General features: G+C 42.2%; 1 protein-coding gene across 1 annotated transcript in view; it reads right to left on the minus strand.

Annotated features, from left to right (window-relative positions):
• Nucleotides 1-2422: 2422 nt before the first annotated feature.
• Nucleotides 2423-15198, minus strand: part of A4GNT (alpha-1,4-N-acetylglucosaminyltransferase) — a 176068-nt gene continuing 163292 nt past the window's right edge. Inside the window, exon 2 of the mRNA XM_078667803.1 lies at nucleotides 2423-6201. Within this exon, the coding sequence (XP_078523929.1) occupies nucleotides 5626-6201 (576 nt within the window). The 3' untranslated portion in view covers nucleotides 2423-5625. The remainder of the gene's footprint in view (nucleotides 6202-15198) is intronic.

Genomic DNA, 15198 nt, shown 5'->3' on the forward strand with positions numbered 1-15198 from the left:
CTCATCGAACACGCAGAAATTCTGCGAATACGCGGAATTGCTTCTTGGCAATGCTTTTTTACTGTTCGCGATCACTGTTTGCGTGCTCGGGGGGAAATATCTTGCGAACACGCATTTTGAGAACGCGAACAAGCAAAAAAGTTCACGAAGTCGCGAAACGTCGAATTTTGGGCAATTTCGCGTTCTCAGAGCAATGCGAAATTACCCAAATTCCGCGAGCGGAACGGAATTTTCCGCCCAGGCCTAATTTATATGTGGATCACCTTATGGAGATGCATTTCTACTATAATATAAGCTGATGGCGGATGTTTGTAATCCAGCCTCAACTTTTGTGTATAGGAAGGACAGGAAAAAGCAGGGCATGCGCTATCCCATTTGTGGGAGAGTCAGGCTGAATTGAGATAGTCCATTCATGAAAAGGTAAAAGCAGGAATTATAAAGCTCAATGTTCGAACATTTCACCACGTTGCATTGTGGGGCAGATTCTCCTTGGAACTGCATAATTTATTATGCAGTAGCCCGGTGCAGCATAATTTTGCGTTCCATGCACTTATGCATCATATTTACATATTATGCTGTAACAATGGCAATCTGTATGCATTGTATTATTCAATCAACAGTAGGTGGCTGCATTTACAAATATTGAGAGGCCCATTTAGATAACTGTATTGTAATAATTGTATTCTCTCATTCTGACTGTATTAGTTGGTTGCCATCTTTACCTCTTGTGGGTGACATAACCTGTATCTAGGCGTCAGTCACTTGGATTATTTCTTTATAAATGCTGTGCAAGTTTCATGTTGCTCTTTCCTCTGCAGGTGCCGTATAGAAGAATGCTCAATAGTAAGTATAGCCACCCCTTATTGTAGAGACTGTGAGATTTACGTTGCCTGATTACATTTTGACCATGCACATGTAGCGTGTAGATATGGGAAAGAGCCTCATGTACCATGCAGATCGAACTAATGCTAACGTTAAGACCGCACAGCTGCATAGTATTTATTCAATGCTAGGAACTTGGAGAATCTACCTGCACCCAGAGATCCCTATCTTCCGATTGTGCCACCCAGTGGGAGTTGGTGTGATGGAGCTTTCAGAACCTTCTAATGTGTATTAATTGAGTGTTTCCAAGAATAGTGTAGCAGATCATGTCCTGACTTCAGCAAGAGGACACCTTTCTCAACTATGCAGATTCCTCCTGCCCAGGGTGTTGAGCTTCTTGCTTGAATGCCAGTTTCTTCCTCAAGGACCTTAATGTGGTTCATCTGATGTTGACACCTTCCTCTTTGAAATTCCACTTGTTACTTTCAAAGCTTTATTTAGATTAGGGTGGTTCCTTTATGGAACCTATCTATTTTATTTTCTGTGCTTTGCATCTTGTTATATTTTGCATCTTTTTTATAACTATTCGTAAAGAAAAATATGCAAATTAATACTGCACAATTATATGGATATGTACTCCATTAATTTGACTAAATGATAGTTGTTTGTAACCTGTTAGATTTGGGGGTCTCTAGTTGACAGAGGTGGGTACCTTTAACCAAATAGGGACCCTTGCGTCTAGTCAGGGTAAGGGGCTACACTCCTAAAATAATCCCAACTCACCCCCTTGGTAGCTTGGCACGAGCAGGCAGGCTTATCTCAGAGGCAGTGTGTAAAGCATTTGTGAACACATACAGTAATACAGTGACAACACTACAGATGGACACCACACAGGTTGTATTATAAAAACAAGTATTTTTATATAGACTTAACACAAGACCAAACGACAAAAATCCACAATACTGTACCCAAGATATACTTAAAAATAGGTTGTTCACTTAAAATCAATCTCTAGCAACAGATAACTCCAACGTGAGTTATCACGACGTCATGACAGGAGAAATCATAAAGTACGGCGTCAACCGCGAGGGGCGCGGCATCGGGCCCATAGTCAAACAGACCCCAAAGAACAGTACCTTGGAAAAGCAATGAAAAACAAAGACAGCTCATGGCATCGGGGAGGTGCGACTTTGTTGGCACTGAGTGGCGTTGGTTCCTTACGACCCCAGGGGAGGTGTAGACTCGGTTCCTTACTGCAGCGCAGGGGAGGTGAGACAATGGTTCCTTACTGTGTCGGGGAGGTGACGTCACAATTGCGCCGAAACCACGGTTCCTTACGATGTCGTGCTGTTGGTGGATTCTTGGTCACCCACCTCGAGGATCAGCTCCGAGATGTCGATGTTGGCTTCGGAGTCGATGCAGCCCAGCAGCAGGCGTCGAAGCCACGGCACAAGTCGGAGTGGCGCTCAGGGCTTCAGACAGGTTATGATGTCACTCGCTGGCGTCGATGTGACACGGCGGCCGGCGGCGGGTCTCCGCTGCAAGTCGGAGTAGCGCTCACGGCTTTGTGCAGAAGACGGCGTCGCTCGCCAGCGTCGGTGTTGCAATTTCCTTCTGCAGCAGCTAAAACCGGAGTTCTAGATGCAGGCAAGCAGAAGGGGTGAAGTCTTGTATCCCTGAGACTTTGGGCAGGAGGCAAGCTCAAGTTCAAACCCTTGGAGATCTTCCTCAAGATAATGAAAGCACACTCCTTCTTTTTTCTCCTTTCTTTGGCAATGGAGCAACCTCTGCAGGCCAACCCCAAAGACAGGCAGCATAGGGGTAGTCTCCTCCTTCAGTTTCCCAGTTCTTCTCCTCAGCAAAGGTTCGTCTTGATTCCCAGAAGTGATCTAAAGTTCTGGGCCCCAATTTTTATACTACTATTCTCTTTGTTCTCTGAAGGCAGAGAGTGTCTGTACTTAGTCCAAACCAGTTCTGGTCAGTCCTGGAGCACTTTGTTGACATGACTCCTTCTTTCCTTTGACAGTGTGGGCTAGGGACATCAGACACACCACAGGTGGTGGAGCCAGCATTGTGGAAGTCAGGCACAGCCCTATTCAGGTCCCAGGTGCTCCCCTCCCACCACTCTACATGCAGATTGGTCTATTCAGCCCTGTGCTGACTCACCCTGTCTCCTGGAATCCCCCAGCCTCTGTCACTCAAACTCCAGAGAAGGAATACACAACCTAGCAGAGGCAGGCTTGGACAGTTAGGCAAGAACATACCTACTTTCTAAAAGTGGTATTTTCAAACAGAGAATGTTAAAACCAACTTCACTAAAATATGTATTTTATCAGTCTGAGTTCAGGCATTCTAAACTCGAATTTCTACCTAGTTCCCTGAGTCAGTTAGGATTATAAGGTGTTATAATCAAGCTTCCCATTTTGACTATGGGGAACAGGTAGCCTTGCAATAGTGTAAAACGATAACAGCTGTCATTCACTATCAGGACAGGCCACACACATCAGGGCATGTCCTACCTTTTACCTACAATGCACCCTGCCCTTGGGCCTACCTTAGGGGTGACTAATATGTATAAAGGGGGAGGTTTAGGTACTGGCAAGTAGGTGCACTTGCCCAGTCAACATAGCCGTACCAGACTACACACAGGCTCTGCAATGGCAAGCCTGAGACACACTTTACAAGCTGCTCCGATGGGTGCCACAATCAGTGCTGCAAGCTCACCAGCAGCATTGGATTTACAAACCCTGGGCACACGCAGTGCACTGTACTAGGGTCTGACAAGTAAACTAAACGAGCCAATCATGGAGTCACTAATCCATACATCAATTTACATTAGGGAGAGCATATGCACTTTAGCCCTGATCAGCAATGGTAAAGTGTCCAGAGTCATACAACCAACAAAAACAGGTCAGACAAAATAAAGGATGAAGGCAAAAAGTTCAGGGATGACCCTGCAAAAAGGGCCAAGTCCAACATAACCTGACTAAAATGTGCTAATAAACCTTCATGGTTTGGAGACCATCCTCTGTTGTTGTTTTGGAGCCAGATTGGTTTCACTGTAATTGAAATGTATTGCTGATGCTAGCTCCTTTCAAAGGTTTTCAGGCGACAACCAAAGTTCCATTTGACCAGTGGAGGATCCTGTATGACAACCATACAAAAATATTTAGGTACCGAATAATCTGCCCCTTCAAGCCCAAAGTATTATAGATGGACCTTCATCTGCTGCTGCTGCTTCATTTTATGCATGGCTCACTCACTTCTCACTTCAGATATGTTTTATAAGTTGACCATTTAGTCTTTAGTCCTCACAGGTTCAATTACTTTGCACCCTTTTTCACAGCATAGAATCCCAGTGTGCATAAGCCCAAATAGGATAATAAGGGGAAGAACAAGATTGCAAGCACTAGATCTGCATATATACTTATAAAGTCTTCCTCAATTAGGCAAAAGGACACCCTGGGGTTGTTGGCTTTGAGTTTGGGCTGTTCTAATGTTCTCACTTCTTCACCTAAGTGATGCCTGTCTGGAATTTTGGAAAGTGCTTCACCATTATTGTGTTAGAGTTTGGGGTTGGCTTAGTTTCCATCCACCTCTTGTGCAGACAGCAAATGAGACCAAGGTGAGGTTGTATGCTGTTGAGCGGAAATAAATAGATCAGCATGCATGGCAGCATTTGGCCTAACCTGTGGGAAGTATGTAGCTCTGTTGGTTGGTGAAAAGAAAAGTGGTGGCTGAAAAAGAGCACCAGGGGGTTTTAAGTCAGGAGGAGAAGGTCTCAAGCAACATCAATCCTCCTTTTAGGTCCCATGTCATCCTGTTTGGTTGACACTGATGAGTCAATATCTGCTGACCATACACTTTGTTGAGCACACTGGGTATATTTTAGGTGTTGAGATGTGCCAAGAGTAAATATTATAGCCAACACGAACCTTAGTTTGACTCCACTTGGAACATAATTCCTCATCTCGAGTAAGTGCAGCAGTTACATGACATGGGATCACACATGTATAGGAAAAATGTGTATTTATTTACACCAAACCAAATTAAAAGTAACATTTATATCAATCACATAGTATCTGATGGATACAACCAAAACCAGTCAAAATAGCCAGTATCATAAAAAATAGATTTACAAAATTGTTTTGTGCTTTCTAAAAGTTTACATATATATGGTATGGTTCCCATCCGTTGTTAGTCATTGGTACTAGAAGCCAAGTATACCAGGACCTTTACTGAAATTCTAACTCTTCATCCCCAGCGGAAATGTGTCTTAGTGTAAGTAATGCCTTCACTCGTTTCAAAGTTGGGCATCTGGTGGGATAGGGAATACATGTTTTTTCCCCTTTTTTTGCATTTATAGACAATCACCATTCTGTTATCTACTCTGAGTGTCCTTTAGAAAGCTAGGTTCACGTAGCTTTAATCAAAGTGATCCATGCGCTTTTACCAGCTGACCCTCACCCGGACAGAGTGAATACCACCTTAGGCGTATGTTGTAACATCTAATGGGGGGTCAGTCTTCCTTTCTGCTTTGTATTAACTGTGATTGGCAAAATGACTCATAACACTCATGCTCTACTCGTATAATATTGGAAATGACCTACAACTAATAACTAATTAATTTGATTTAATCCCAGATGCTTTGCTTCTTCCATGAATCTCCCATGGATCATTCCTGAGTGGAAAGGAAAAGGATAAATCATACTAAAAAAGTAAAATAACGTTGATCAACCTGACTTGATTAAATTACAGCCAATTGACCCAGTCCATGCTTCTGTAAATCTTCATCAATTACATTCACGTGTTTTGGATCAGAACCTCATAGGTCTTTGGGCAGTAGGTTTTGTAAAGGTGCTCAACTAGTGTATTGCTCCCTGCAACCACAGATCTTCCCTCTGAGTTCATGTAATTCCATAGGTGCAAGGCGTAAGATTCATTAAAGGTAGGGTTGGTCTTCCAGACTTTATAATACAATCTCCAGGAAGGGTACCCAATGGGGTAAAACCGTTGAGGATTCAGGATTGAAATGTTCTGACACAACCCATCCTCCTTGCCATTGAACAGTGGGAAACTGCACCAATTTTTCAAAATTCTAGTAAATAAAAATGGGCCCTGGTTCCCCCAGAGGTTTCCATTGTATTTTTTGACAAAATTGTTCATGCAATCCCATGCAAAGCCATGTTGGGGAGAAAAACTGAAGATTCCATTACTGGAAAAATTCTGATGCTGTGCAGCCAGAAAATTCTCCATTGGGATACGTCTAATGGAGATGATATCGGTGTCCATATAAATCCCACCAAACTTCCAGATGATTGCAAGTCTGCTGGCATCAGAACTGATGTGGAGCCAGTGCTTTTCTCCTGTGTAGTTAACCTGCATAATGAAGAAACATATGTCAGACTTGAGGTTTTAAAAAGGATCTCATTACACATATTAGGATAAATTGTTTTTTAATCTAATAGCACAGCTATTTTTCTAAAACTATTAATAAACATTAACATTGACAAATAATCTACTGTGCTTGGATTAAATCCATTGTATGGAAAACAGTTTCTGATATATTCAGAAATACTTTGAAATATTGCCTGTAATAATAAAATTACATTTTCTGTGAATATGTTGGAAATTGAGAAAAAATAAACATTTCCTTGGTGAAATATAAATAAATGGCCACAGGTTTAACCCCTTCCATGCTGCCATCGGCCATTGGCCGACGGCAACGCTACTTCGCTGGTGCTGCCGTCGGCCAATGGTCGACGCGGCTCCGACCGTTTTGCGGAAGTGCCGCACTTCCGCAGAATCGGCGGCACATCCAAGGTATTAATTAAGGGTGTTCATAGAGGAGTACCATGAAACATCCAACCTCACACGCAACAACAAACACCTTCATGAGAAATACGAAATTCACCGTCCAGTATACATTTGGAGACTGTGTAGTATTTGCATCCACGGAAACAGTACATAACATAGGACACCTGAATGTGAAACAGACCAATATATCACATATAAAGTTTGTGACAGTAAAGATGGGCCCACATTATCAATTCTTCATGCAACATCCTACATGTAGATGGAAAGAAAGGTAAGTAAGAAATTAAGATGTTCTATTGCATTTTCTACAGAAACACGACGAGGTCGCTTAGCAGACAATGAAATAGTCAATGAACCATTGGACAAACTTCAGGGCTACCCATAAATGGACACACACATCACACTTGCCAACCTCCATTCCTGATGTGCATTGTTGATATATCAACCCTGATTAATTATATGAATTTTCACTACCTTTTCCACTCATACCAAAAGTCTGGGAAGGTCAACACATTAGAAGGGCTACAATGCTTAACATTACATCTACAACATGTAGTCAGTAATAATACTGATTACTCAAATGCCAGTCTTTCAAAAACTAATTACATTTAATTTACTTTGACCAATCATATACCCAGCGGCAGAGTTCAAAGAACATAAGTTCATATATGCTAACATTTTAACAGTTGCAAAAACACCGAATCGGAATTTGCAATTGCAAAAAACTTCAATATGTATCAATCCCATTTTAGTAGTCGAATTTCCTATAGGAAACAATTACAACTTATTAGCAAAAATGTTTATCTTAAATTTTTAAATTGAAGCCACATCATCTCAGCTTTGTGAAGGACACGTGAAACAACATCATCTGACTCGTGAGAGACATCTAGTAACAACTTGAGTTACTAAAGCTTTGTGAAGACCTAAATTAGTTGGACCTGACTCAAGAGGGACATCAAGGGCCAGATGTAGGTATATTTACCGATTCGGTAAAATTACCGATTCGGTAAATTACCGAATTGGTAAATATACCGATTCAGTAATTCCAAATGTAGGTGGCACAGTTTACAGTGCCACAGGCCCTTAGTTCTATTGTGTGGTAAAATACCGAATTCAGGTGTGCATGCACACAGACATGCCCTTAGGCAATGTATGTGTGCCACATGTCACACAAGCCTGTACTTAGGGTTCTAGAGGGTGTCAAAGTGACACCCCCTGCACCCTTGCAGGATTCGGTATTTACCGATTCTGTAAATACAGAATCGGTATTTCCCATTGATTCCTATGGCCGTCAAAGCCCATAGGAATCAATGGGAAATACCGAATCTGTATTTACAGAATCGATAAATACCGAATGTTACAGATTCAGTAATTCTGAATTTAAAATTACCTACATCTGCCTCCTTCCTATTTACCTACTCTTAAATACCGATTCGGTAAAATTCGGTATTTAAGAGTAGGTAAATCAGAATTACCTACATCTAGCCCCAAGTAATTACTTGTGGTGCAGCAGATAGTCAAAAAGCCAAACAGGCTAATTGGATTTGCAAGTGCTTTTTTCACATGCACTTGTCTTCCCTTCGCTGCATGTGGTGTAGGAAGCCTACCTCAAGCCTTCTCCAATGTGGTTTACTTTGCCTTTTAAAGATAATGACAAAGAAACCTTTACCCCCAAATTAAATGTTATTTAATGTACATCATGGTGGTGAAAGACAAGGCCCTAAATTACTTCTATTATCATAAGCCCAAGTGACTGATTACAACTGCATAAGCAGTACGTGGACAAGAAAGGAAACAGAGGAGCATATTATCAAGGAGGGCAATAAGAGATTATCGCCACTTTAGCGGCCGTAAGCGGCGATAATTCTATCGCCCTATTAGCAAGCTGTCGCTAACAGAAGTTAGCGACAGCTTGTAGGCGATAGCAAGCGGTTTGGGGCCTGCTTTGCATGTCAGCGATACTTATCGCTAATTGCATGCAAAGTGGGCGTACCCAACCTGTTAGCGACTGAAAGCAGTCGCTAACATCGCTATTGCCTATTATCAACGCAGGCGTAGCAATGGAAATATTTGCGCTAAGCGCGAATATCTCCAAAACCTAACGCCTGCTCAGACCAGTTCTTAGCCTGTATATCCAATGGGAGGTGGATATTCAGGCTAAGTCCCTGTTAGCCATAAAGCATGAATATCGCTGGATTTACAGCGATATTCACGCATTTAGCTGCTATCGCCGGAAATGTTATTGCTTCACAGATAAACGTTGCTAACAGCACGTTATCTCTGACAAAATCCGGCGATGCTCGGCGATAAAAAAAAATTGCTAAGCCTATTTAGCGATAAATATCGCTAGTTGTTGATAATATGCCCCAGAGTGTCGGATGTTTTTGCCTTGTGTTTCATGTTTGCCCACTGTTAGAGACACAACTAATGGCCAGGAGATAGGTAACTCTTTCTTACAACTCCTCGTGTTGCTATTTTAAACCTCCTGTTTCTTTCTACCCTTCCTTTAAACCATCTAAACCCAAATCTATCTTTTGTTGACCCTGTTGACCCTGGAGGTATCATATTATTCCACTCTCCGCAAGCATTTTCTCCTCATCTGTACTTAGAGTGGCTCTTCCCTCAGAGATTATTGCACTGCTTTCTCCCATTAGTTAGATTGCATTCTATCCTCTACTTGTTTCACCAATTTACTACAGATGCTGTTCATGTGAGATATTTGGGGGTTTCCACACATCACCCACGTCATCACTGGTTTCTCCGTTTGGTTCAGGGAGTCAGATTGTGCAAAATAATGCTCAGCAGGGGCCCAGCTATTGGCTTGGGAGTTGGAGTTTGGTGTGTGGGCCGTGAGACAGGTCTGCTATTTATGTGTTGGTTTTCCTCACTATGTGCCAAGAATAAAAGGCAAAACAGTGACTTTGATGTAAATGGGAAAGAGAGACAGAGACACCTTACGAATGGCTGAATTTCAGAATGCAAAACCAGATAATCTGCTTGACCCCATTGTGTGATCCTATCCACGTATTTTATTTCATAAAACCTTCTTTTTCTTTATGATCACATATAAGCATTCTTTGAAAATTCCTTGAGTTCAGCATGTATGTTGTTCAAGCACTTCTTAAGTGTTGCTCCATCTATAATTAGAATCTAGGTCGTGTTTAGATATTTTACATGACTACTGACCTACCTCTTAGTTCACCAATGGCATTATCATTAGGGGCAGAGCCAAAGACATTTGTAAAAACCTTTAATGTCTTTCTATTACATGATATAATCCAAGTTACTCAGGTGAAGCGCTTCCGCATGTTAACCCTTTAGTTGCTAGGCCTCCCCCCCCCCCCCTCCTGTGCTAAGCCTTTTTTTGGCTATTTCGGGTAATTCACGCTTAGGCTCCTGTAACTTTTTTACCACATAAGGTATCCACACCAAATTTGCGTCCTTTTTTTCCAACATCATGGGAATTCTAAAGGTACCCAGGATTTGTGGATTTCCCTGCAGGGGACCCAGAAATTAGCCAAAATACAGGTAGATTTTTTTTTTTGGGGGAAAAATGGGAAAAAAGGGCTACATATGTAAGCATCTGGTTTTTCCCTGTGAATGGTAGCAAGAAAGGGGTATGGTGGTGCTGAAATCACCAGATTTCAGGGACAATCAGACTTTTTTCAGAAAACCTAAATATTTTACACAGTTTTGCCATTTTTCTGGGACATAATCTATTTTTGCAATTTTTTTGTGCTTTCAACCTCTTTCCAGTTAACAGTAGAAATGGGTATGAAAGCAATAATAAATTCTGGAAAGCTATACAATTTAGAAAAGTAGACAAAATTCTAAAATCATAAAGGGGTCATTTGTGTAGATCCTTCAAAGTTTCTTTATAGAAACTAAGTATTGAATATAGGGAAAATTGAAAATTAGTTGAAAAAAAACAGCCATGTGTGTCAACGTTTTCACCTGTAACTTCTTCTAATTATGACAGCTGTTTGAAAGCAATATACCGTTACATCCGCTGGACATCTCTGGTTGTGTGGATATATAGGACTTGTAGGTTCACCACGAACCCGACAAACCCAGAGCCAATAACTGAGCAGCAACTTGCAATGGTTTTTTATTATGTAGCGGGTATATAGCAATTATTCTGGGAAAATGTGTACATGGAAAAAACAGTATGAAAGGCACCTACGTATTTCTGACATGGGAACAAAATATAAATTTAGAAACCGTAGATATTTGCACATTTCCGAAATTGGGATTATCTAACTAGCATGAGAATTATAGGTCATTTTTCAAAATCACCTATTTTCTACACATTGTCTTTCATTTGGAAGGCAGAAATGCATCAAAAGTCAATAGGTAATTACAGTTGCTCTACAATTCTGTGTTACCCTAAGTCTCCTGATAAAAATGGTACCTCACTTGTGTGGGTAGACTTAGTGTCCACAACAGGAAACGGCTCAAAACGCAACATGGACACACCACATTTTCACCATGAAAAATTACCGTTTTTTGTAAAGTGCATAGCTGTAGTTTTTTAACCCTAGCTCTGCTGGCACCTAGGGAAACCTAGCAAACCTATACATTTTTGAAAACTAGATACCTAGGGAAATCCAGGATGGGGTGACGGGACTGTCTACCAGGTTTCTTTACCCAGAATCCCTTGCAAACCTAAACAATTGTAAAAAAAACACATTAGCCTCACATTTCTGTGGTGAAAAGTTCTGGAATCGGCGCGGATCCACAAATTTCTACCCACCCTTCGTTCCCCAAAGGCTTCTGAGAAAAATGGTACCTCACTTGTGTGGGTAGGCCTAGTGCCCATGACAGGAAATGGCCCAAAACGCAATGTGGACACACCACATTTTCACAGTGAAAAATGATCCTTTCTTTGTAAAGTGCCTAGCTGTAGTTTTTTAACCCTAGCTCTGCCGGCACCTAGGGAAACCTAGAATACATACACATTTTTGAAAACTAGACACCCAGGGGAATCCAGTATTGGGTGACTTGACTGGCTCGCACCAGGTTCTGTTACCCAGAATCCCTTGCAAACCTAAAAATTGGTCAAACAAAACACATTTTCATCACATTTCTGTGGTGGAAAGTTCTGGAATCTGCGTGGATCCACGAAATTCTACCCATCCCGCGTGACCCACAGTCTTTTGAGAAAAATTGTACCTCACTTGTGTGGGTAGGCCTGGTGCCCGCGACAGGAAACGGCCCAAAACACAACATGACACGTCACATTTTCACAGTGAAAAATGACCCTTTTTTTGCAAAGTGCCTAGCTGTAGTTTTTGAACCCTAGTTCTGCCGGCACCCAGGGAAACCTAGCAAACCTATACATTTTTGAAAACTAGACACACAGGGTAATCCAGGATGGGGTGACTTGACTGGTTCGCACCAGGTTCTGTTACCCAGAATCCCCCAACGTTTCCCTACCCAGAATCCCCTGCAAATCTCAAATTTAGCTGAAAAAAACACTTTTTCCACATATTTTTGTAAGGAATCACAATGGCGGGACAAATGTTCTACCCCACAGCCTTTTTCTTAGTGTCCCGAGTAAAATTATACCTCACTTGTGTGGGTGTCAAATGCAGAATTGGCTAAAAACGTATTTTTAAAAAAATGTAGCGCTTAGAATTCTCGGCGTTATTCCCTTATTCCCTATGTTTTGTGCTCTTCCCAGTCACAGGCCCTTGCCCCACCCACACAAGTGAGGTATTATTTTACTCAGGAGACTGAGGGAAACGCTGGGTGGTAGGAAATTTGTGGATCCACGTAGATTCCAGAACTTTCCCACACAGAAATTTGAGCAAAAAGTGATTTTTCTAGCTAAATTTGAGGTTTGCAAGGCATTCTGGGTAGGGAAACTTTGGGAGACCGACGCAAGCCATACTTCGCTGGACTCCCCTGGTTGTCTAGTTTTTAGAAATATGTGGGTTTGGTAGTTTTCCAAGATGGCCGCCGAGCCCAGGGCCAAAAACCTAGGTGACCCCTCTTACAAAAGCAGGTTGTTTTGTGATAGGTCATTTTGATGTCTCCTCAATGCGTTTTGGGCCATTGCCTGTCGCGGGTACTTCACCCACCCACGCGAGTGAGGTATCATTTTACTCAGGAGACTGGGGGGAATGCTGTGGGGTAGGAAATTTGTGCTGGCACCGGAATTCCACCCAAAAATATTTGGAAAATTAGTTTTTTCTGCTAAATTTGAGGTTTGCAAGGCATTCTGGGTAGGAAAACGTTGGGGGATCCATGCAAGCCATACCTTGCTGGACTCCCCTGAGTGTCTAGTTCTCAGAAATATATGGGTTTGGTAGTTTTCCAAGATGGCCGCTGAGCCCGGGGCCTAAAACCCAGGTGACCCATCTCGCAAAACCATGTTGTCTTGTGATAGGCCATTTTGATGTCTCCTCAATACTTTTGGGCCCTTGCCTGTTGTGGGTACTTGACCCTACCACACGAGTGTGGTATCATTTTTTTAGGGAGACCTGGGGGAACACTAGGTGGTAGGAAATTTGTGGATCCACGTGGATTCCTGAACTTTCCCACAAAAAAATGTTGACAAAAAAGTGATTTTTCAGCAAAATTTGAGATTTGCAGGGCATTCTTAGTAGGAAAACGTTGGAGGATCCACACAAGCCATATCTCACTGGACTTTCCCAGGTGTCTAGTTTTCAGAAAGTGTGGCTTTGGTAGTTTTCCAAGATGGCCACCGAGTCCAGGACCAAAAACCCAGGTGACCCCCCTTGCAAAACCAGGATGTTTTGTGATAGGTCATTTTGATGTCTCCTCAATACTTTTTGGGCCCTTGCCTGTTACGAGTACTTGACCCATTTTTATGACAAGTAAATAGCCCAGGCAACAAAGAGGAAGGTGGCAATGTAAGTAAACAAGGACAGAAAAAAGACACTTTAAATTGCAAAAATATTCAGTTTAATAAATTTGATAAAAATCAGATAAAAATAATTACTAGTACATATTCTTTTTTTATAAAAAGGAATTAAAAATTCTCTACACATAGAATCAAGACAAAATGATCAACAGTAGATATAGTATCCTAATTGATATAGAAAAAGGTGGATTCCTTCAACGCGTTTCGACACTGGGGTGCCTTCATTAGGAAGATACCATCTCATATCATATATCTCAAGGTATGTGATGGATATTTATATTACGATAAAGGTTGTGGAGAATCGATCAATAATCGGTGACCAGTCAGGGTCGATGACGGCACCAAAAAGGAGACTGAGGGTTACCTAGTGGAGAATGCAGTTTGTGCAGATAAAAATTGCTGAAATAGACAAGCGGTCCGGGTAGGAAAATAATATCAGGGGCTATTTGGGATACCCATGTGTGGTAGTGTTGGACTTCAACAAGTATATCACGAATAATTGCAGCTGGACTCGAGGCTCTGGATATAGAGACAGTATTGGGGCCAGAGCGGAATTCAAGCGGATAGTGCTCAGGTTCGGTGGAGTAGAGCTGGGAAAGATATTCTTATCGACTTGTTCGAGAGGGTCTGGTGTTGATGGTGAGGAAGCCTTGCCGGATAAGCGAGGTTCCGATCCTCGTAAAGGGGTTAGCGTGCCTCCTGTGGTTGACTTCGCATTTCGCCGAGGACTAACAGCAACGCACGCAACTGAGGTATCATTTTTATCAGGAGACCTGGAGAGATGCTGGGTGGTAGGAAATTTGTGGATCCACGTAGATTCCAGAACTTTCCCACGCAGAAATTTGAGAAAGAAGTGATTTTTCCAGATACATTTGAAGTTTGCAAGGCACTCTGGGTAGGGGAACTTTGGGGGACCCACGCAAGCCATACCTCGCTGGACTCCCCTGGGTGTCTAGTTTTTAGAAATGTGTGGGTTTGGTAGTTTTTCAAGATGGCCGCTGAGCCCAAAACCAGGTAGTTTTGTTACAGTTGATTTTGAAGTCTCCCCAGTACAATTTCGGCCAATTCCTGTTGCAGGCACTATGCCTACCCACACAAGTGAGGTACCATTTTTGTCAGGAGATCTGAAGGAACGCTGGGTGGTAGGAAATTTGTGTCATCCCAGTGAACCTACAACTTTCCCATACAGAAATGTGAGAAATAATTGATTTTTCAACAATATTTGAAGTTTGCAGGGGATTCTGTGTAGGAAAATGTTGGGGGACCCATGCAAGCCATACATTGCTAGTTTTCAGAAATGTTTGGGTTTGGTAGTTTTCCGTAGGTGGCCGCCGAGCCTGGGGCTAAAAACTCATGAGATTCCCTTGGAAAACAAGGTTGTTTTGAGATAGGTAATCTCAATGTCGCCTCAATAGGTTTTGGGCCCTTGCCTGTCACGGGTACTTGACCCACCCAAGCGAGTGAGATACCATTTTTATTGGGAAACCTGGGGGAATGCTGTGTAGAAGGAAATTTGCGGATCCACGCAGATTCTAAAACTTCCCACACCGAAATTTGAGAAAAAAGTGATTTTTTTCATCTAAATTTGAGGTTTGCAGGGGATTCTCGGTAGGGAAATGTTGGGGTACCCACGTAAGCCATACCTTGCTGGACTCCCAAGGGTGTCTAGT

The sequence above is a fragment of the Lissotriton helveticus genome, chromosome 11 (genome assembly GCF_964261635.1).
Source record: "Lissotriton helveticus chromosome 11, aLisHel1.1, whole genome shotgun sequence".
NCBI classification, from domain to species: Eukaryota; Metazoa; Chordata; class Amphibia; order Caudata; family Salamandridae; genus Lissotriton; species Lissotriton helveticus.